The sequence below is a fragment of the Lepisosteus platostomus genome, chromosome 3 (assembly GCF_059453375.1).
Source record: "Lepisosteus platostomus isolate fLepPlt1 chromosome 3, fLepPlt1.hap1, whole genome shotgun sequence".
NCBI classification, from domain to species: domain Eukaryota; kingdom Metazoa; phylum Chordata; class Actinopteri; order Semionotiformes; family Lepisosteidae; genus Lepisosteus; species Lepisosteus platostomus.
This window is the reverse complement of record NC_142613.1, coordinates 9,098,425-9,120,217: the sequence shown is the minus strand read 5'-3', so window position 1 is coordinate 9,120,217 and position 21,793 is coordinate 9,098,425. Positions and strand designations below refer to the sequence as shown.

General features: G+C 44.0%; 2 protein-coding genes across 3 annotated transcripts; one reads left to right on the top strand and one right to left on the bottom strand.

The window, feature by feature from the left end:
* Positions 1–2,824: 2,824 nt before the first annotated feature.
* Positions 2,825–8,946, bottom strand: LOC148674283 (ADP-ribosylation factor-like protein 3). Its single transcript, XM_088624296.1, has 6 exons — positions 8,806–8,946; positions 6,069–6,212; positions 5,816–5,932; positions 5,305–5,355; positions 4,038–4,223; positions 2,825–3,006 (listed from the first exon to the last, which is right to left on the bottom strand). The coding sequence occupies exons 1-6, from the start codon at positions 8,806–8,808 to the stop codon at positions 2,959–2,961; spliced, it is 549 nt and encodes a 182-aa protein (XP_088480422.1). The 5' UTR covers positions 8,809–8,946; the 3' UTR covers positions 2,825–2,958.
* Positions 8,947–9,989: 1,043 nt separating this feature from the next.
* On the top strand, positions 9,990–21,487 carry wbp1 (WW domain binding protein 1). 2 transcript variants are annotated; one of them, XM_088624294.1, is made up of 4 exons: positions 9,990–10,240; positions 11,727–11,850; positions 12,854–13,021; positions 13,628–21,487. In XM_088624294.1, the coding sequence occupies exons 1-4, from the start codon at positions 10,178–10,180 to the stop codon at positions 14,236–14,238; spliced, it is 966 nt and encodes a 321-aa protein (XP_088480420.1). In that variant the 5' UTR covers positions 9,990–10,177; the 3' UTR covers positions 14,239–21,487. The 2 variants fall into 2 exon arrangements, with proteins under 2 accessions (XP_088480420.1, XP_088480421.1); XM_088624295.1 differs by having other exon boundaries at positions 9,991–10,240; positions 11,727–11,829.
* Positions 21,488–21,793: the final 306 nt, after the last annotated feature.

Genomic DNA, 21,793 nt, shown 5'->3' with positions numbered 1-21,793 from the left:
GTTGATCATGTGCTCACAGAATCCAGGGTCTCTAATATCCTGGCACAAAAAATTGTTTAAGATCAGCCAATCTGGACTACTCCCCTCCTCCTTTTTTAAAAAGGAGATCAAGATGGGGTGCTAGTATCCATCTTAAAGAAAGCATCTGTGCAGCACCCACAGAAGCTTGAATGTCTGCATTGCTTTGCACTGCGCTGTGAACCCATATTCTCCTGTTCCTTTGTGGGATCCCATTGTGAAGCAGTTTCTCAGGGCGCTTCTGGTATTTGTAGCCTGCCAGTGTGGGTTAGGAAGGGGGAAAGGATAGAGAAAGGGAGGACAGGGTGAGTGATACCGAAGCAGATTGCATTGCAAAGGAAGTGAGAGCTAATAGCCCCCCCGCACTCCCTCTGTGATCAGGATGACAGCAGCACAAACACACAAACAGGACCCCATCCGCCTACTTCCCCTGCTGCCACAAGAGCAGGGCTGCAAGGCAGAGACGAGAGCAGCTGTGCAGAGCAGGGTAAATATCAGCTGTGCTGTGCTTATAGCATACACACATCATGGTGAAGGACACCCCCGGGGCGAGGAGCCCTGCTTCTGCACACAATCCTCAGCCGGAGGAGTAGGTTAATGCAATGGCAACCAGGCCACAGTGGAGCAGAGAACTAGGAACTATAGCAACAGCCTGGTAAAATCCGCATTGTCCCATGGTGACTCAGCGTGTGTAAACTGAAGCCTAGGTCATCGTAGTTAAGCACAGTGATAATCTGTTAAATCAATACAAATTCAGAGCTCAGACGGACTCAAGATGACATGTAGACTATGCTGCTGAACTAAAGATTTAGAAAACTACACACTGTGTATTAAACCACAAGATCACAGACAAGTGTTAGAATTTCAGATGGAGACTGCAGGGGTGTAGCACAATGGCACAGTGCTGGGGCCCTGGGGTTCAATTCCAGACCTGAGGTGCTATCTGTGTGGAGTCTGTATGTTCTCCCTGTGTTTGCATGGCGTTTTCTCTGGGTGCTCTGCTTGCCTCTCACAGTCCTGAGACATACCGATGGGTTAATTGGCTTCTGGGAGTATTGGCCCTGGTGTGAGTGTGTGTGTGTGTGTGTGTGTCCGTGTGTGCCCTGTGATGGACTGGCGTCTCGTCCAGGGTGTGTCCTGCCTTGTGCCTGTTGCTTGCTGGGATGGCCTCTGGCTCCTCTGTGACCCTGTATTGGATAAAGCAGTAAGAAAGTGGACCGACCGACAACTGTGGGGTGAAGCACTGCTGCAGTGTGTTGGTACAGTATTTGGGACTACAGAGGCAGAGGCGAATAAACTGGCCACTGACAGGCCCAGAGAATGCTTACTTAAAATATAAAGATATAAACATTTTATTTATTAAACACTCTGAGCCAATTAACTTGGATGTTTCTCAAATAAGGTATCCTTGGGGGTTTACTGAGTTTCACTTCATGCTACGAAGAACATAAGTGACACAGAAAGTGGGAGAATGTTATGGTGTTTCCAGTCTATACTCTCATTTTTAACTATGAAGACACAAGACACACTTCTACAGTGTTCTGCTCAGGTGATGTACTGTATATCGAGGTGCTCCGAGAAGGATTTAAAAACATTCCCCATCTGTCCATCTAGCCATCCATCTAACATTTAATTGCAATATTGCAGGGGGTAAGCAATCACTTAGCGGTCCCAGACTGGGAAGCACCATGTGACCCAAACTGTATACTGCAAATGCCTTTTGAGCTTCTCAGAAAAAAGTGTTTTTTAAAATAATGAAATGATATCACAGCAAACACCTTCCAAACAAGCCTAACTCCATCCTGTCTCTGGGGCTATATGTATAGTATCCTCAGTTCTTCCTGGAACTTGCCTGGAAGGCACTCTACATTGCCCATACAACAGCTCCCTGGCGTGCCCCTTGTAAAAATGGATGAGGGGGTGGGGGTTCACCAATAAATCAATTTAATTCATATTTGTTATTCTGTCTTAATTAAGATTTGACCAGACTCCTGAACTGACAGTATTGTAGCACTTGATACATGCCGTTGAAGTGGAGTTTCTGCGCCCCCTTGTGGAATTCTGAAAGCCTTGCAGGTATAAATGGCAAAATTCATAAGGGTCTATGCATGGTCTGGGTAAACTGTCAAATGTATTTTTCTGGACACTTAACAAAACAATAAGTTTTAGACCAATAAAACTGCCTCTAGTTTCTTTCACGAGCATGTGATGAATATTAGAGAACTGGCTAGAACTGTGAACTCACCTCCACCCATCAAGAAGGCAGCCACTTGACTTGACTGTTATTTGGGTAACTTTAGGAAAGGGATGACAAGTTGCTCCTAAGTGGAACTGCACTAGGTTTTAAAATAAAGCATCATGTCTTTGCTAATGTAAGCACTGTTACTTAATTACAATACACAGAAATAGTACCAAATACATTTTCCATTAAAATATTAAAATTGTTAAGAATTTGCAATGGTTCTCTTGCACAAATCAGTAATACTGATCAGTAGTTCACACTGATTGATGACTAGAATAGTGAACACCGAATAAGTCCAATACGTTTATTGTGGATGGTTGTTTAGCTCCAATATTAATGTAAGCAAAGGTGTAACTCTAAATGTGCACATCTATTTATCCCATTTAGGGCCTAAAATTCTGTCCCGTCTTAGAAAACAGAGAGACTTATGGCCACCCTGCTCATAAATCTGAAAGGCTCTTCTGCAGCCCTCATACAATAAAAGGAAATGTGCCTAGAACTGTCATCACATAACTTCACATCACAACAGTGTACAAAAATGAGAAAATCAAATGAACACCTCTGTGATGATGAGACTTGAGGTTTTCAGTTTATTTATGAAAAATAAATACTATATTATAGCTTGTTTATCTCATTTATAAGTTAAATAATATACAGTAAACAGTTACAAGAATGGTTTTGCTCTTTTCTGTCTGCATTCATTTCTTCTTCGGAGCTATGTTCTTGCACACCCACATCATTCCATCCTGGAAACAAAGATACACATGCAGAGTTACTGTCTGAACCACCAATATCAGACAGAACCCAGTATCCTGTTAAACACAAATTAAATTAATTGCTTACTGGTGCACTGAAAAAAATCTGAAAAAAATTAAAACTGGGAAAAGGTTTTTGTCTTTAAATACAAACGTTATTTATAAATTGAAAATCAAAATTATTTTGTTTCAGTGTGGCAATAGCAATGAAGTTTTTACTGAAGACGTCTGAGGTCTGTGTTGCTGCCAGTGTGTCTTGAGTGGCAGTGCGTGAAATACTATACATGATTCTGTTTATAACGTACTGTCAGTGTTATATGCAGTACAGCAGCATTTTTCTAACTTGAACCGTGTGTATACACTGTGGATTATTCAGGTGTGTGCGTGAGCATTGTGGGTTATACAGGAGTGTGTAAGTCTTCAGTGTGTGTCTGCATGCTGTGGGTTATACAGGAGAGAGAGTGTAAAGCTTCAGTGTGTGTCTGCATGTGTGCTGTGGGTTATACAGGAATGTGTAAGTCTTCAGTGTGTGTCTGCATGCTGGGGGTTATACAGGAGAGTGTAAGACATTAGTGTGTGTCTGCATGTGTGCTGTGGATTATACATGAGTGTGTAAGTCTTCAGTATGTGTCTGCATGCTGGGGGTTATACAGGAGTGTGTAAGACATTAGTGTGTGTCTGCATGTGTGCTGTGGGTTATACAGGAGTGTGTAAGTCTTCAGTATGTGTCTGCATGCTGGGGGTTATACAGGAGTGTGTAAGTCTTGAATGTGTTTGTGCTGTGTGTGATTTTTAGGAGTGTGTTAGGATTGATTGTGCATCAGCGTGTGTGCTCTGTGTGTTTTACAGGGGTGTGTTAGGCGTGACTGTGCATCGGCATTTGTGTTCTGTGTGTTTTTCAGGAGTGTGTTAGGTTTGATTGTGTGCCTGCGTGTGCACGCTGTGGGTATTCAGGAGGATGTCAGTCTGGAGTGCTTGTGCTGTGTGTGGCTTTCAGTCCTGTGTGAGGCCCACTCGCTCACCTGCACTCCCTCCGAGGTGACGGCAGAGCACGCCTGGATCTGCCAGATCCTGTCCCGGATGATGTGCAGGTTCAGCCCCTCGGCGATCTCTGCCGCTGGCGCTGCAGTCATCAGGTCCTGCTTGTTGGCAAAAACCAGGACTGGCACTCCGCTCAGCTTCTCCTCCTCCAACAGCTCTGCCAGCTCCTGAATGGATCCAGCCCAGGAGAGGGGCAGGAGACACACAGAAGGAGGCAGGTGGGTTGGAAAAGAGAAAACGGACAGTGATGCTGGTAAAGACAAGATGTTAAAGGAGGCAAATGGAAGTATAGGAGACTGTAACAGGGCAGCTGGATCTGGAGTGCCAAGAATGTCCAGATACAGGGAGAGAGCGTATAATAATCAAATATGTGGGAGGTTATTAGGCAAACCTGCGAGAAGCCAGATGACCTATTTAAGAGTTTAGGGAGCACACAGTCTAAAGAGAGAGACTCCCACTATCAGGTATGGCACAGGGAGACTCTAGATGTCTGTTCAGGTTTGGGTTGGACCCTCACAGTCAGGGGGACAGTGAGAAACAGAAGCACAGCAAGGTTCTGTCTGAGAGTAAGAACACCCCCAAAGGGGCCAGTTACAGCAGTGCCCCTGGAGGGGACGGAAGATTTAGGGGGTCCGTTATTTTAACAGGCAGCCAGCAGTAAGATCTGAGGGAGATCAGAGTTTCCGGCGGGAACTCAAGTCTCATGGTGAAGCATTACAATAGTAGGGGAAGATTAAAGGTATATCAGGGCTACAGGGCAAGTCCTCTAGGATTAGGGGGAGGCCTAGGTGAAACAGGTATTGAGAGCATGGGATTCTCATGAGGTAGCAGCCTTGGTCACTTCTCTGACAGCCTGCGGTCAATAGAAGATGGTGACAGCAAGACCAGCCTGAACAGAAATGACCGTCTCGAGGTTTTATTCCTCTGCTACTCCTTCGTAAGGTACAACAAGGTTAATTAAGGCGCATAGTTGCGAACCGATTTAAGGTTAAAACAGTTCAAAACAACAATGGTCTTGGAGCTGGTTACATGGGGGTTAATGTGTGCAGATCTCCACATGCTCAGCTAACCTCTTAAAGGGAATCTGGCACAGGGACCCACCAAACCTTGCAAAGATGTAATCAAAGCTGATTTGAACCGGTATTTCCAAAGACAGAACAGAACAGAACGCAGGGACAGAAACAGCTTCACATAAAAGAGGCACTTTTATAAAGGCAACTCCTTCACCTGGTTCCAGGCTCACATTACCTGGCCGGTCTCCTCAAAGCGTTTCCTGTCTGCACTGTCGATGACGTAGATCTGTCGAAGAAGACAAGGTAGTATTTGTAGGAATTCTTCATCATCAGTCTTAATCCATTCAGGAATTAAGCAGCTCAGCGCCGTGCCACAGTCAGGCGGGCCCAGTGCTTGTGATTTTAGTGCTGTGATTAAAGGGGAGACAATGGCAGTAGTGGCTACAGCAAGGTGAGCGCCCTCTGGTCTTGGGAGCTGAGAAGACCCTGTACGTTGAGACTACAAAATGAGTCTTTTTGGAACATGCAAAGAGCTTAGAAAGGTTTACTTATGGAAGAAGCTCTTTCACACCATAGATGCTCCTGTATTTACCTCTGCTCTGCAGGAGCATGAGGTGATTCTGTGGGGGCGGGAGTCTGTGAGTTCTGTGAGCCCTACAGAAACAAAGATGACCCACCAAGTACCAACATCTTCCTTTGCAGGTTTTTAATTTTTCAATTTTTTTTTTTTGCGGGAACACACTCACCAGCACGTCTGTGTTTTCAAAGTAGTTCCTCCAGTAAGGCCGTATCTTCCTCTGGCCCCCGATGTCCCAGACATTCAGTTTGAAGCCCTGAGACTGGACGCTCTTTATATTGAAGCCCTGTCAGGACACATTGTGGGGAGTCAGACAGACAGGAAGTGCACAGGCACATCAATGTGCATGAATCACCAATATCAGACAGAACCCAGTATCCCTCAGACCTGCAACACGCCACTCTGGGATGTCTGGAGGGTACCTGGGTAGGGGTGATGTGGCTGACATCCTCAGAGGCCAGCTGTTTCAGCAGGGTGGTCTTCCCGGCATTGTCCAGCCCCAGAAGCAGGATCCGTACCTCCTGATCCGGAGAGCTCTTCAGCTTTCGCAGGATTGACAGCAAACCCTGAGTGGGAACAACACCCAAAACACTGTCTCTACCAGTCGTGTTGACCCAAACACTGATGCACACAGTTTCATGCAGAGGTGGAGAAAGATGCAGATGGATGAGTATCTGAGGCGAGATGTGCAGGAAGCCTAGGGCCTCACAGTGGCACAGTGGCTAGGATGAAGCTGCCTTGCAGTGCTGGGGCCCCGGGTTCAATCGCTGGGGCGCTGTCTATATGGAGTTTGTATTTTCTCACGTGGGTTTCCTCCCATAGACCAAAGCCATACTGGTAGGTTAATTGACCGCTGGGAAACCTGGCACTGATGTGAGTATGTGCTGTGTGTGTGCCCCGTGATGGACTGGCGTCTTGCAGGGATTGTCTCCGGCTGCTCCGGCTCACCCTGAATTGGATGAAGCGGCTAGAAAACAGGAGGATGAATGCTCTTGATTCTGTGTTTTGAGCATGAATGAGCAACACAACTGAACTTGGCCAAATCGTCTGACTTCTCTGTAGCCCTCTGATTAACCGACCTGCGTCCCTCGGGCGAACAATGCAAAATAACACCAGGCGCACAGGAAGAAAAGAAGATTTAGCCGAGCAAGATGTCTGTTCCGTAACAAACATGCCGTCCCCAGGCCCCCCGTCTTCACACTTAGCCATGCTAATGAGGACAAGCACTCCCATGATGATCATGAAAAAATCACAGCAAAGAGCACAGTGCATGTGTGCGCCCAGTGAGGCAGTTCACCCCTCAGTTCCAGAGCTTGTTCTCTGCCACTCTGATCATTTAGAAAACATGACCTTTTATACTAAAAACCCTATTTGTAAGGCTGTGGTAGCCATCCAAAATGCATGCATTCATTTATTTATTTCATGTTACCACCATGGACAACAGCCTACTGTTCCTGAATCATTCACTGAAGCTGAAGTAAGCACAGCCAAGGCATTCATGCGTAGGTACGATAAGGCAGAGTGCGGGCTAAACAAATTCAAAGCATAGAGAATGTGAAGAGTACAGAAGCCAGTGGAGAGCACAGAGGGTAGGAGAAACAGCTGGCAGAGTCATAGGGAGGAACAGAAAGAGTGTGTGTCTGACTCAGGAGGATGCGAGAACGAAGGGGATGCAGAGACCGGCACAGTCTCAGGTGCAGGACAGGAATGACCAGTGACGCAGGTTGAGAACACAGGGAGAAACATCAAGCTCAAACCCTGTGCGGCTTCCCAGCAGTCTAGTTTCCTTAATTTGCTTTTCGCACTAGGGCGGTAAAGCCAGGTCACTGTGTCGTGAACGCAGCTAATAAAACATTTAGGTGGCCTAGGAAAATCTCCTCCAATCACATAAAGCTCTGATGTGACAGGATGGGATTACTGGAAAGTCAAGGCTGACAGACACCTTCCACGGTGTGAGAACAGCCAGTGGCACTAAGAATACTCCTGTCTTTTTAGCTTCTTGTCTTGGCCTACACTGCCATAATTATCCTGTTGCATCTGTGCAGCTAATCTGTGCAGCAGATTTTGCGAGTGCACAATGCCGTTTTGCGGCTCGAAAAAGGAGAGCTAGCTTGTCGATGAACCGCCTGGCCGAGATCTGTTCTGATGACCCGCGTGAAGCTGTGATGGACCAAGGTGGTGTTTTAAACAGACTGACTGGTTCACTTTCAGCACTAAGGAACTAACTACTTCTGACCTGTACGCTTCTGTCGGTGTTTCAGATGACCCACCTTCCCCGACTGACCACATCCAAACAAACCCCAAGCCTTTTCAACCACCCAAACTCACAACGGTAACCCCATTGTCGATGCATCGACTTATAATATTACATTGCTCAGTGAATTATGCCTGCTACCCATCTCATTTCGCCCTGGGGTGAAAAACGAATGAGATCGGAGAAGTCAGGTCACGTTCAGAAGAGCTATAAGGCTATCACAGATCCCCATAAGCACGAAGATATGGTCGAGTATCTGCAACACGTCTCAGTTTTTACGTTACGCGATTACCAAAGAATTGTAGGACACGGGGTGCGAGAAAGGGTAACATTTAAACTTTTTGCAATTTATTGGGCTCAAACTCTTTAACAATACTCGCGAGGACTGATTTATTATAAATACATATCAGGAGAGTTGAGTTGAGTCCGTTCAGTGACGGCATGTTTCCTTTATAATAACGTTTGAAAGCCAAAATGAGTCAAATAATTTATCGCTAACACGTGTTATCGTGTGCAATTTTCTTGCCACTCATAATACATCCACTAACAACAACAGCAAGAGATATCATAGTATCATTAATTGCATTAAAATTATTATATTCATATGCTACTATGTGATTATATTATATAACACCAGCAACCGTACCTACTTACAGATCTCCCTAATTCCTGTCGGATATCTATTATCACAATAAAAACGTCTCATTTGCTATTATATCGCACCGTATTATTCAGCAGCAGAATTTGGTAAGGACAAACATCTAGTCACCTGCCAGCCTACGCGAACCTGCGATGCATTTTCGAGATCTGACACAAGCAGGCGGGTAATGGTGGAGGATTATACTGCTATTTTAATTGCGCAGTGCCAACTACAAAGAAACTATCGATTGCAACGACGTACTCACCATGGTCCGGTCTGCAGATGGGTGTTGACAGACTGGCTCGGCTCAGATCAAGTTGAGCTACGAGTAACCATGGAATCAGTGGCGTCATTGTAAACAGTCGCCTGTGCGACGACCCCTACTGGCCAGCACAAAAACAACTTCTGAAATACTTCAATGTAGCACTGTACGTGCACAGTATATACGCGGATAATAACGACAATACAAGATTCTGCAAGGCTGTCAAAACCGAGCGACCACACATTGCGGTGACTGTTACGCGTTTGTGGTGTTGTTTCACATGCAAAGGTGGCTACTTTCCCAAATTTATTGATCAAATAATCTGACTGAAAGTCCCTTTTTAAAACAAAGCCTACCCCACGTAATCGCCTTTATTTTCTGATCGGGGACTTCTAAAGCCAGAGAACATTTTCATGCACCGTTGAATGTGTGCACCCACCACCGGTTCCACCGGCCAAGGTTATATATACAGTATATTGCTCATTCTTTTTACCTCAGTGTGGAATTAAACTCTATTGTTCCATTTCCCAGGATCCGTGACATCCTATAATTGAGGGTTAATGTCAAACAGCACGTTTTTGCATACCAGGTTTGCTTTACCAGGTGCCCGATTTAGGTATCCACCAAAAAACATTTTCTGACCTGAACCAGAATGAAACAGCTGTTTAATTTGATTGTAATTTTCCACAGATTCACAAACACCACTAATTTCGATGTAAGTCTATAAAAACGATTGGAAAATAGTAGTTTATGCCACCCATTTGACAGTGAATACATGTTCACTTAATTGCTATAACAGAAAATCGTAATTGACGACGGTGAATGTAGAGAATGTAAAAAAAACTTTCCATCTTTCTGAATAAAATACATGTGCATTACTTTCTGTAACCATAAAATGAGGAGGCGGAACAGCTCCATTTTCCCGGAATGAGTGAATTACAGTGACAGTGATGACGGAAATGTGGCGATTTTACAAAACAAAAACCCACCCGTATATTTCCGTGTTAAAAACACATTCATTCAAAGAATTAGCGCATAACTAGCTTTGGAAAATAGATTGTACAGCTTATTCCATTACCTAAATAACATTCATTTTATGAAGATGAAAAGTTAACACCCTAGAATCTGCCTACCTGCCGGGCAGCCTATACTGTATGAAGTTACTTCATCTTTACCTACTGAGTCACTACCGCCCTCTGCCGACGAAACGATCAGGCCATCTTGTGTACAGTGATAACAGTGCGTTGGCCACCCAACAGGAAAATGAAAACATGTAGCTAAAAATAATATGAAGACGTATAAAGACGGTGGTTCTCTTTTAATTTAGAGGTTCCTCTGTGAACGCTGCTGTGCCATCGGTCAGCCACCCAGAAAGATGCCACAGACAGTGCTGGGATCCATTTTCTGTCTGCTCTGCATCGGGGCTTGTGCGGTGCAGGTAAGCTGTGGACTGGGGTGCCTGGCTCGGTCGTTGCTTTCAGGTTAGGCCGTGGTTCGCAGCTGGAAGCAGGCCTGTTGATGTGTATATTTGTTCCTCCGAATAAACGTGGCTCAACAACTGTACGTAATGTAAATACTGTATATCCATCCTATCTACGAGTGGTTAAAAGTTTACATTTGCTGCCACTTGTTTTTTTTCCCCTCCACGTTATGTTTGTAAAGATAGCTAACGGTTTTTAAGCTAATTAAAGAAGAAAGAAACTGAAGCTTTTTTTTGTTGTTGATTTAATCCATGACACCTTCGGGGGTACGTTGTTCGAAACAGATTGTTGTGTTGTTGGTTCCGATATCGAGCTGTGCTAACTTTGTCAGCCTCAAAACTGTTGCTCGAACTGTTGTAATTATTTTATTTTGATTGTGATGTAGCTTTGGGTAAAGTTTATTTTAAATGTTTACTGCGTCATATATATATAAACGTATTGACTGAAGAGTAACATTTTTAGCAATGAGGATATAGTTCGGTATTTGCTTTTTTAAAAGTGTGGTGTCTGTGTCCACCGTACTGTTACTCGGAGAAGTTTGAAAGAATGCGTTTTACACGACATAAAGTACGGAAATGGATGACTTGCTTGCTCATTCTTTTGTGTTCACCTGTCGTTTAATGGTACTGCCTCAAATGAGCAGGAATATTTTAAACGTAACCTACACGCTTTTCCCCAGAAAATAAATATTGCATGTTTTATTATTCAGTGCCCTTTCGAGCAATTTTTATAGAGCTATGCTCTATTTTGCCTCTATTTTATGCCCTATTTTTATTTGAGCGCAGTCTTTTTTCTTCTCACAGCCTATATTCTGAGTCTTGAAAAGCTTAATCTTTTATTTTATTTTTGTAGGAGATAAATGAACGTTCTGCACCGCTCACATCGTGTGCGAAACTTAGAAATTCTGCTGCAGTTCCCCTGCCCGCTTCATCAAAAATTAGAATAGAAAAAAGCTATGCGTTAGAGAACCGTTTTGCTATTGTGCGAAAACATGACATAATTTTATTGCTCTAATAAAAGAAATCTGTGAAATGTCTTATTTAATTTTCAGGCCAGCGTAGTAATGTGAGAGTCGTGTCAAGGTTCTGATTTTGTTACGTCAAGATGTGTTTGCAAAACATTGCTGTTTTTTTTCACTACTTGCTGTCAATTTTACTGTTCTTAGTTCACAGTTCTTGAACATTCCAGGATTTTCAGATTACAAGAAGTAATGACCTCATAATCACCCCCCCATATAATATTGTTTGGCTTTGTAATAGCAAGTACTGTTTCAGTACCTGTTGTCCTTGTGATTCCTGTCCAGTGTAGTATATTCCTGTCCAGTGCAGTATAATCCCATCCAGTGCAGTAAATTCCCGTCCAGTGCAGGATAAACACCTCCAGTGTGGAGTCGGATCTCCAGTTTGCTTGCTCACTGGTCACATGTGTGCTTGTCTGTTCCAGGGGAAGGAGTTCTGTTTCGGGGTGAACAATGAGCAGTACCGCTGTGAGATGGGCTACTGCTGTGGAGAGACTGAGTGCTGCACGTACTACTACGAGCTGTGGTGTATGTCCTCTCACTGCCCCGGTCTCTGAGACAACAACAGTACTTCTCTGTGCTTCACATCCCTCCATTTCCTAACTGCTTTATCCAGGACAGGGTCGCAGGGATGCCGGAGCCTGTCCTGGCCAGCGATAGGCTCAAGGCGGGATATGGCCTGGTCCTAGACTATGCAGATAGCACCCCAGGTCTAGAATTGAGCCCAGGGCCCCAGCTCTAACCACTGCGTCACAGTGCTGCCCCTTTACTTCACACATTTGGAAATAACCTTTTTTCTGTTCACTATCATGTTGCTGCTGTGTTTCAGTTCATGAAAACCAGATTTCATGTGTGCTCACTGTTCATTCATCTGAATGTTTGTGCGGTGCCCCAGAAAAGAAAAAAATATTGCAAAAGCCAATGTTGTCAGTGGGCTCCTGTCTGGCTTTGTCAAAGGTCATCATCATAATTAGGCTGCTGATGGCCGAGCGGACTACGGCGCTGGATTTGTGCTCCGGTCTCTCCGGGGGCGTGGGATCGAATCCCACCACTGCCAAATGTTCTTGGGGCGGAGCAGTGGTTCTGTGGCTAAGGATCCAGGGGCGCTGTACAATAGCTGACCCTGCGCTCTGACCCCAGGCTTCTCTCCCTGTCTGTGTATCTATGTGGCTCATGGAGAGCAAGCTGGGGTATAAAACGATTAATTCCTGATGCAGAAAATTGTATAGGGCTAATAAAGTGATGTGATGTTATGTGATGTTATGTGATGTTATGTTATGTTATGTTATGTTATGTTATGTTATGTTATGTTATGTTATGTTATGTTAATACCACTCACTGAGGAGGGATAAAGACATTCAGGGAGCTATGCAGATAGCAGTGTCTTACTCAAATGTTAGACATTTCAAAATCATTCTAACCCAACATCTAACAGAGATTGTTATGCTGCTGTAGAAAAGATTTGGAAGGCATGCTGTTGGCTACCGCAGGGGTCTCTTTGGGACCCCTGTGTGTTTCTGGATCCTGACGTTGGGGTTGGCTGTGTGCACAGGGTTCTGGCTCGTGTGGACGCTGATCATCATGCTGAGCTGCTGCTGCGCGTACCGACATCGCCGCGTCAAGATGCGCCTGCAGCAGGAGCAGCGCCAGCGGGAGATCAGCCTCATGGCCTACCAGGGGGCCTCCAGCTCCTTCGTCGCCCCTCCCCCCCTTAACCTGCGTGAGTACCACCCCCCCCCCCATCTCTGAATACAAGACCACACCCTTCACAGCCCCCACCTGCAGTCTATCTTAGTTCTCCGCTCACCACCATTGACAAAAAACCTTGTATTATATTATATGTTATACTCCATCCATTCATTTTCTAACTGCTTCTTCCAGTTCAGGGTTGTGGGGCAGCCGGAGTCTATCCCAGCAAGCAAGGCAGGGCGCTAGGGCACACACAGAGATACAAACACAGGCATCTCACACACACACACACCGGGGCCAGTTTTCCCAGAGGCCACTTGACCTGCCAGTGTGTCTTTGCACAATGGGAAGAAACCAGAGAACCTGGAGGAAAACCCATGTGAACATGTGGAAACTCCACACAGACGGCACCCCAGGTCTGGAGTTGAACCCAGGGCTCCAGCGCTGAGAGGCAGCAATGCTGACCACTGTGCCACTGTGCTGCCCTCCTCACTGTTTATAACAGTCTATAAATTAATGGTACTCTTATTCTTAGCCAAAAGGCCAATACAATTAGTGCTCTTTTCCATATGTGTGCTATGGACCATGATATTGTTACTAATGATGTATTAATGGGTTTGCCCCTTTTCAATGTCAGGATTCTGGACGGACTGTAAACTCCCAGCTTATGAAGAGGTGGCTGGCCACCCGCCCACTCCACCTCCCCCTTACTCTGAGGCCTCCCCTGCTGGCACCCCGGTCCCTGGCCTCATCCTGCTGCCGGCGGGCCAGTTGCAGTCCACAGTGGTGGTGGAGCCTATAAGACACGTTCTGGGGGAGCCCGCGCTGCCGGTCCAGGAACACGATCGGGATTCGGTGGCGGGCACCCCCCAGTCGGTGCGGGCCAGCCCGCGTCTGTCCGAGAGCGGAGGAGGCAGGTGTGACCCTCCCCCCCAGCCAGGGTCCCACCTCCCTCCTCCTGGGGAAGAGGCGGGGATGACGTACGCGCCCGGAGACCAGGAGGACTGTGGGACGCGCCGGAGACACGTGACGGGAGACTCCGGGATCGAGGTGTGCGTGTGCCAACTGGATGTGGACGAAGACTTCGTGTCCGAGGGGGAGGAGGTGGAGTCCGTCCGGCTGTGTCAGGGAGCCTCGGGGGACTGCTGCTCTGAGAGAAGCACAGACAGACAGAAGGATCATCTGGACAGCAGCAGCGGAGTGCAGATCAGCGACACTGGAGTGGACAACAGCAGCGGCCTGGTCTGAAAACCCCCTCCACTGGCTCCGTATTTTAAACCCCCAGATGTCAGCTGAGCTTGGGTTGTTATTATTATTGTTATTCCTTCTTATGGTATGGATATCGCAGTGCCACTTTTTTAATTCATAACTATAACATATCAAAGTGGTCATACCAGAGGCAATAACTATTTAAATTCTACCCAATAACAATAATAATAACATTTTGTTTTTCTGGCCAAGTGGTTGAAAACGCAGTGGTATTGCTATCATTTCTCCCCGTTATTAGGAGACAAATCCTCTGCACGCCCGTTCTTGTTGGAGGCCCGGAGGGTCCCTGTGTGGACCCAGACTGGGTGATCTCACAGAGACACTGAGGTGGGGGCTCCTGAGTGGCTCTGCCTAAATTAACCCTCCCACACACACAATTGTAGCCATTTTAATGGTTTATATTTACTGAAGGTACGTCCAACACATTTCACTTCCCTTCTAAGCTATGCTTGGTTCCATTCAAATGCTTTGGCGGGGGGGGGTTGGTTTTGCGTTATCAGAGTTGTTGTTTTAGATAGTCCCTGGGGTCCTTGCTTGTGCCTGTTGATGGTGTTCGGTGGTGCAGAGTTGAAAGGGGACACAGCTGAGAACCCTTTTGGGCTGGAGGGTCCTTGATTCATAAGTTTAAAAAAAAAAAAAGATCATCCTTTCATGCTTCTTGGTCCTTCTTCCTCTTTATTCTGTACATTTTTTTTTATCATTTGAGCTGAATATCACATGATCTAAGATCTGCAGGGCGTTTGGATGGAAGGAGAGGGGCCTGTGTGTGTCAAGGAGCCCTGTTTTAGTATATTTTCAAGACTGAAGAATTCCAACACAGAGGTGCGTGGAATTGAACGATGTAGGACTGTAGTTGATGAACAGAGTGGATTCGTGAACTCCAGTAACTTTTTGTAACTTTATTTTAAAATAATCTTTATTGCTTTAAACGAAAAATCTGTCTCGCAAAGTCCCGCGGGTGGGCTGCTCGAAGAAGGCATGCCTCCCCCTGTAGTGGCGTTTTCAGAGCAGGTTGCTGATTTCTTTGATGTGTTTTGTGTTTCTGAAGCCACCTTTCATCCTGATTTCGTCTCAAGGCGTGAAGTGTGGTAGTTACTGTGTAACTGGCGTTTCTTTTTGGGACTCCGAATGGCTGACCACAAGCTTGAGGCAGTTTTTAGAGAGTGTTTTAGGTGGGTGGATTTTTTTAACCGCACGTCCATGTTGTATAGTTTTCTTTGCTGGATCTCTGTAACACAAATAAGGAAAGTCACTCTCTTCCACATTAAGTGCGGGTAGGAAGGCTTTATTTTGGACATTATTATTATTTTGTGTTCCATATTTTGAAATAAAAGCTTTAATTTGATTTTTTTGGCAAAGAAGAAGCTGCCATTTATTTATGTAATGTGAAATAATAAATAGTTAGAACGGAAACAAACATGCTTTCCATTCATTAAATCTAGACAGGTAAAATTGGTGTAGTTACCAGCAGTGTGGTATGATAACAAAAAGTGTACAGTAGGGATGTCAAATAACAGTCTTAATTCCATCTGAATTATTGTTGAATTATTTCAGCACTAGGACATAGTTTTATCATATTCTCCATGGGCCTTGTGCAGTCAGTGATTTAACAAGCACAATTTATTCAGGTAAGAGTTTCCTGTACAGCATTTTGGGGACAAGGAAACAAGTAATCAAAATATTTGAAGCATCAAAATGCTTTGGGCAGTGACAGTGACGAAAATGGGAAGGCACTGCCCCCTTGAGGAGCCGGGTTCGAAATGTGTGCCCTGTAAACGAATCCAGGTTTAACAACTGCATCTGATGTTAAGATGTTTTTATTTTTTACCCCTTATTATTTGTGCGTGTAATTTAGTTTTTTTTCAAGCCCCTCTGAACTGGGCTATAGAAAAGTTAGTGTTGTTCTAAGCTGACAGGGGTCTCAGGTAAACAGTGTTTCAGCTTTTCTGGAGTTGTTATTTGAAAATGACCAGGATTTGGTCTCCTGGCGAGCACTGTTGTTATGCGAGAAAGGAAGGGAAAGAGCAAGGCTGGGGAACTTTGGGAAAGGGATTGGAGTCTGTTATCGCATTTGAGACCGCGGACTTAGCATACAGGAACAGAATAAACCACTGCAATCGTCACATCTTGAAGACAGATTTTATTGCTCTGTATTTTCTATGCACGAGCTTGAGTTCAGAATGATGATTGTTGTTTTAGTATATCGTTTGAAAAATTAGCCTTTTGCACTGGTGCTACAACATGTATAACCTGTGGCTTAGACCTTATGTAAAACTGCTTTCTTCTAAACAAAGGAAAGAAGACCTCTGTGCTGTACTAATCCTGAGGTGTCTTAGGTTTCCAATAGACAGGATGTGGAGCACATCCATTAAGCGAATCTTGTGTAGATTTACTGTGGTGAGCACAAGGTATAGTGTAGAATAGCCCGGTTTGGCATCCTGTTGTTGTGCTGTGAGTTGTGGACATGTGATCAAGTGTTGTGTACACCCTGGTGATACCACAGTGACATAAGGAAAAAGCATGGCGACTGTAATATTATTATTGTGGGAATAATATGGACGGCTTTGGCACCAAGGCAGAGTTTTTTTGTATTTTGTTGCATTTATTGTTTAAATAAACCATGCATTTCTAAGGAAAGAAAAAACGTTGTTCACCTACTCCACCAACACATTTATTTCTGCCTTATTTGTCTGACCTCTGCATTTTGCTCTAGGAAAAAAGAGTGATTTTCTGCTGCAAAAGCTGCCTTGTGCCGTCTTTGCGTTACCACGCATTCAAGCCTACGTGCTCTCACGTTCAAACGACGCCAAAGCCTGCCTTAGCAGATTGGTCCCAGTTCTTTGTTTACACTCATATTGAGGACAATGCTAATGAAGAGCTTCCAGATAACATAGCAAGTACGAGGGCATGGTGTTCGGTGTTGGCGCTTGTGCTCCAATGTCTTGAACAAGCATTCTGCCAATTAGGGAGTGATGTCACAGTTGACCTGGGAGAGGGTGGCACTGTTGGCGACAAAAAGATTATTTTCCTTTAAAGAGTAAATATGATGTCACCCTGTATGTGCAATGGCTCAAGGGACTGCAGGGTGCTTATGTTTTTGCTCCTATCCATGAATAATTAGGACCCTGACAGAAAGCAGTCTGTATGTAAGTTTTCTTTAGTTAAGCAATTTGCATAACAGAGAACCAGAACCGTAGGGAATCAACACTGGCCTTCAAGAACCATTCGTCTAACCCCTCTGCCCCCGCAGAGTGGAATGCACAGCTTCTCTTTGGAACTCTGTTATGGACTTTTTGCAATTGCAATGTTAATGCATCAGCAGTGTTGAAACTGTGCTTTTTTTTTTTCTAGGGAGGAAGAAGTGCTTTAACATTTCTGTCATTCAGAGACCACTTGCAAATGAAACGATGGACTCTTTGTGCATTAACTGAAAAAGGGTCTTAATACTCTGCTGCTGTCAAACGTCCTGTTTCCAGTGTGTGTTTGGCTTAAGAAGGAGAAAAGAGAGAAACTCTGAGTCCTTATACTTAGAGCGAGAGTGTTCGGAGCAGAGTCAGTTTCAGCGTGGCTGGAGCCATCTCTTCTGCTTTGCCTTGTGGTTCCTCTCGCTTTCCCTCCCTCAACACTTGCTGCATCTCCCAGGTGTCCGAGTCAGTCTCTTAGACACCATTCAGTACTGCTCATGTGATGCTCTCTAAGGACGTGCTTCACCTGCAGGTTTCACAGCAGCTGTTCTGCCAGCTTTACTAAAGATAAGTAATAACTCACCTCTTCCTGTCTGGCCTTAAAATGACTACCTTAAAAAGGGCTAAATTCAACATACATGTACCTAAAAATGTGTGTACATACTATTTTATTCACCTTATATGTTTGTTCAACTGTATTTTACTAAATGAAAATTACAGTCGTGGGAACCGATTTTATGAGGTGTGAGCATGCTAGTCTTTTTTTTTTTAGATTTGCTGTTTTTATTTCTTTGTAATTGGAATATCTCAGACTAATGAGAGATCTGAGTGTGTAAGTCTGTGTGCATGTGGATGTGTACTGTGTCTTTGCCTGCCCCTGTCCCCCCTGCACTCTTTAAAGTGAATGTTCTCTCTGCAGAAGGTACAAAATGGAAGCATAAAAGGTCATTTTTACATCTTATAAAGAAGGCTCATTTGTTTCCATATCAAAGTGTCCTGGGTCAATCCAATGTGACGCTTACCTTATTCAATCATATATTTCAGGTGTGGAAGCTAACAGTAGTGTCTAGCAGAAAGAGTGTGTTAACACAGCAACACTGGGCACATTTGGAAATATTATTTTACTCTTTTTTTTAACTGCTTAAATAAGAGCATTAATGACCACTATTGTATAATGCAGTGACAGATCTTTAATAGTATATCTTTCATCTGGAATTTCAAGTGCATTTTTATGACCCGGCCTCTCATGATGAGGTTGTTTTTTTATATTGGCATCACTTTAGAAATATTTGAAGAAAGATGGAAAGACCAGGATGTCAATGGATATCTTCCAGAGTGTGGTGATAACAGTAGGAACAACAATCAGCGATCATTGAATTACCCTTCCTCTGAATGAGCCAGACCTAGACGTGCTTTAAGCCCCTGGAGTAATCAGCACCTTTACGAATGTGAATCCCATATCACAGACCAGGTCTTAAAAAATTGTAATCCTCTTGTTTCTAGCTTTAGCAATACTCCTTGAGCCTCAGTGTGGCAGTTTGTTTGGACTGTTCTTGCCCGCGTCCCTGCTGTCCACCAGGTTCAGGTTTTTTTAATCTGAGACAAACTACAGAATCTCCCTTCACCCTACCTCTCCAAAACTATTCTACTTCCTTCTGTACCATTCAAGGCTATGCAACAACTTTTATTAGCTGGTACTGTATATGCTGCAATAAACTCTTTGGGCCCTGATTTCTCTGAGTTGGTAAAAATCTTATTCATGAGTAAGAACATCCCAGATAAAACTTGAGGTAATGTGCAAAATTACTTTCCATGTACAGGAAAGGATCTAATCCACATGATCTTAAATGGAAAGTGCCATTAAATATACATTCTTTTGATCTTGTGAAACTGTAGAAATGGGTATTTTTTCTCAAAACTGGTTCCACTCATAAGTACATATTTTACCAACTTCTTGCGAATTGGGGGCTTTGTGTACTGACTTTATAGTTCTTATTACAAGCAATACTATTCTCAAAACATATGCTGTGCTGTACCTGCTGGAGTCTGTGTGCTCTTGGTTTTGTTTAAATAAAAATTAAGGTGTTTCTGTTTTTGACTGTATGCGCTGTAAATATTTGTATACCTCTATATGTTTCATCAAAGCAACAAAAAAAAAAGTCACACACGTCATTTTTGTCTTTAAACGTCCTTGGTTTTCCTCGGCCCAGGCTGGTTTTGCTTGGGGCCAGGCAGGGGCCAGCTTGCTCAGCTGCTGTGGAGAGTGTGATCAGAGAGGAAGTGGCAGACAGAAGCAGGACTGAGAAGCCATGCTGACTTCTCTGAATCTCCAGGTCAGACAGCTAATATTCAAACACATTTCGCTTCATGTGCAGAGTTTTATTGTTAATTCAAAGTTAATTAGAGGGCTCTTCTGAATTTCACTTGTATGTGGGTTTTGTGGTGCAAACCGTCTTTTGTTCAGAAAGGATCCTGGAGACATGAAAAGGTATAAATGCCTTTCTCCATTCCAGATTCACTTGGATTAAGACTTTGTGTATATAGGGAGTATGCTTTCAAACATATTAATACTGCATGGTCCTTGTGATTGCTAGCTAGGGTTTTAGGTAAACCAGGGCGAGAGCTCACAACTGGAACAAGTTTGACAGAGCGTTGAACACATTACTGAAGATTTGTCCATGAAAGATTACGATTAAGATCTGCTTTTGATTTGGAGTTTTCACAATGGTGTGGATGTAAATAGTAGTAGAAATGATGAAGCTGAGATTTAAGACAATATTATTGGAAGCTGGTTGATTCCAATACTGTCCATAGACTTGGCTCTCCCCATTTTGTATTGTGGTGCAGGTCTATAGGAGCAGACAGACCTTTATTGAGCATCTATGACTCTTCTATGTAGGACCTTAAACCTCAGTAAAAAAATGAATGCCCTAATGCCGCACTATTGAGCAGGTTGTCCTATAATTGGACACCTGTTATTGTTTTTTTTTACTTTTATAGAATTCAGATTTAAAATTAATAATATGTTAAAGTCTATTGTGATATATATGTGTATATATGTAATGAGTTTATAATGAGCCATTACATATATACAATACTATAACAAATCTGCATAGTGGAAAAAAAATGTATGATGTAACAAAACCCAGCATACAGCATATATCAAGCACAGCCAGTTAAGCGGCACAGCAAGAGCAACTGCAGAACATATGCTGTAGAAATAAATGAAAAGAGTTGAGCGATCTCTTGTGGCTGCTGTCAGGTAGCTCAGTGCAGGTGATAACATGTTGAAAGACCTAGGAGGATCTGCATGCATGTTCTGAGAGAGATTTGAGGAGGTGCTGGAAGGTGATTATAGAGCTCAGAGGCAGACCCGATGTTTGCCAAGTAGCTGGTTTTCTTGCAGTTGTGGTACAGTAAGTGATGCACAGCTCCATTCTTCTGGAGCAGCAAGTGGAGCCTCCTGGTTTTCATTTCCAGCTGAGCTATGGCTTATCTGACCTGATATTATTTAGGCCTAGACATGTGTAGTATCCTGTGTTCAGTAGCTAAAGGTACCTGGATTTCTTTTAAAATAAAGAGAGTAAAAGTGGATTGAAGCTTCTCTGCCAGATGACTCCACAGGATCCATTTCTCCCCACAGCAGTGCAGGCTTGCTGGCTGATGATCACAGTGGTGGACAACAGGTGTACAACTTTTCAGAGCCCTGCAGGCGGTCTTCAAAACACACTCAGTTTCACTCAGTTCAGCTGCGTATTTTTATGATTGCTTTTATTCAATCCATCTTCATGGATAACTTGTGTGTGTGTGGATCTGCAGCTTTGGCCACAAATACAGTTTTGGAAAGGGGTGCACAAAAGTCTGTCCACGGCTGTATATTTTATTATATTTTCTTATTGTAGTCTTCTTTTTGTTACCCAGTTCAAGCAAAAAAAAAAAAAAGACATGTAGCTGATGCCATTTCTACTGTATGCCAAGGAATTCTCTTTGTTCTTGGGTTACTGTTTATATAAAACAAATAAATACTCAGCCCTTCAGTCTGATGAAGCAGTTTTGTTCCTGTTGTTGGGTTTTAAATGTACGTCCACATACAGTAGTTATAACCTCCCCAAAGTGAAATGCAATGACATGCCTTTCAAATGCCTTGTGGTCAAACAAGGAGCTTGGAATGTTAGTTATTTTAAAGTACTGTATTACTGAAACTGTGCAGAATGGTCTAGTGGACAGGCAGCACCTTCTATGCAGCAGTGTGTGATGTTTTTCAACACGGACAGGCTATTACGTGACCTCATGCTGTGGCCTGTCATTGTCTATGGCAGTAATGTCCAATCCTGGTCCTGGATTGCCAG

What these genes read in the sequence shown, in the direction of transcription:
- LOC148674283 (XM_088624296.1), bottom strand. An exon ending in GCTTTGAGGAGACCGGCCAG is followed by an intron (nt 4,224 to 5,304) that starts GTAATGTGAGCC and finishes GGATCCATTCAG; the next exon opens with GAGCTGGCAGAGCTGTTGGA. An exon ending in TCACCTCGGAGGGAGTGCAG is followed by an intron (nt 3,007 to 4,037) that starts GTGAGCGAGTGG and finishes CTTTGTTTCCAG; the next exon opens with GATGGAATGATGTGGGTGTG.
- wbp1 (XM_088624294.1), top strand. Translation starts at nt 10,178, where the DNA reads ATGCCACAGACAGTGCTGGGATCCATTTTCTGTCTGCTCTGCATCGGG. An exon ending in TCGGGGCTTGTGCGGTGCAG is followed by an intron (nt 10,241 to 11,726) that starts GTAAGCTGTGGA and finishes TGTCTGTTCCAG; the next exon opens with GGGAAGGAGTTCTGTTTCGG. An exon ending in CCCTCCCCCCCTTAACCTGC is followed by an intron (nt 13,022 to 13,627) that starts GTGAGTACCACC and finishes TTTCAATGTCAG; the next exon opens with GATTCTGGACGGACTGTAAA.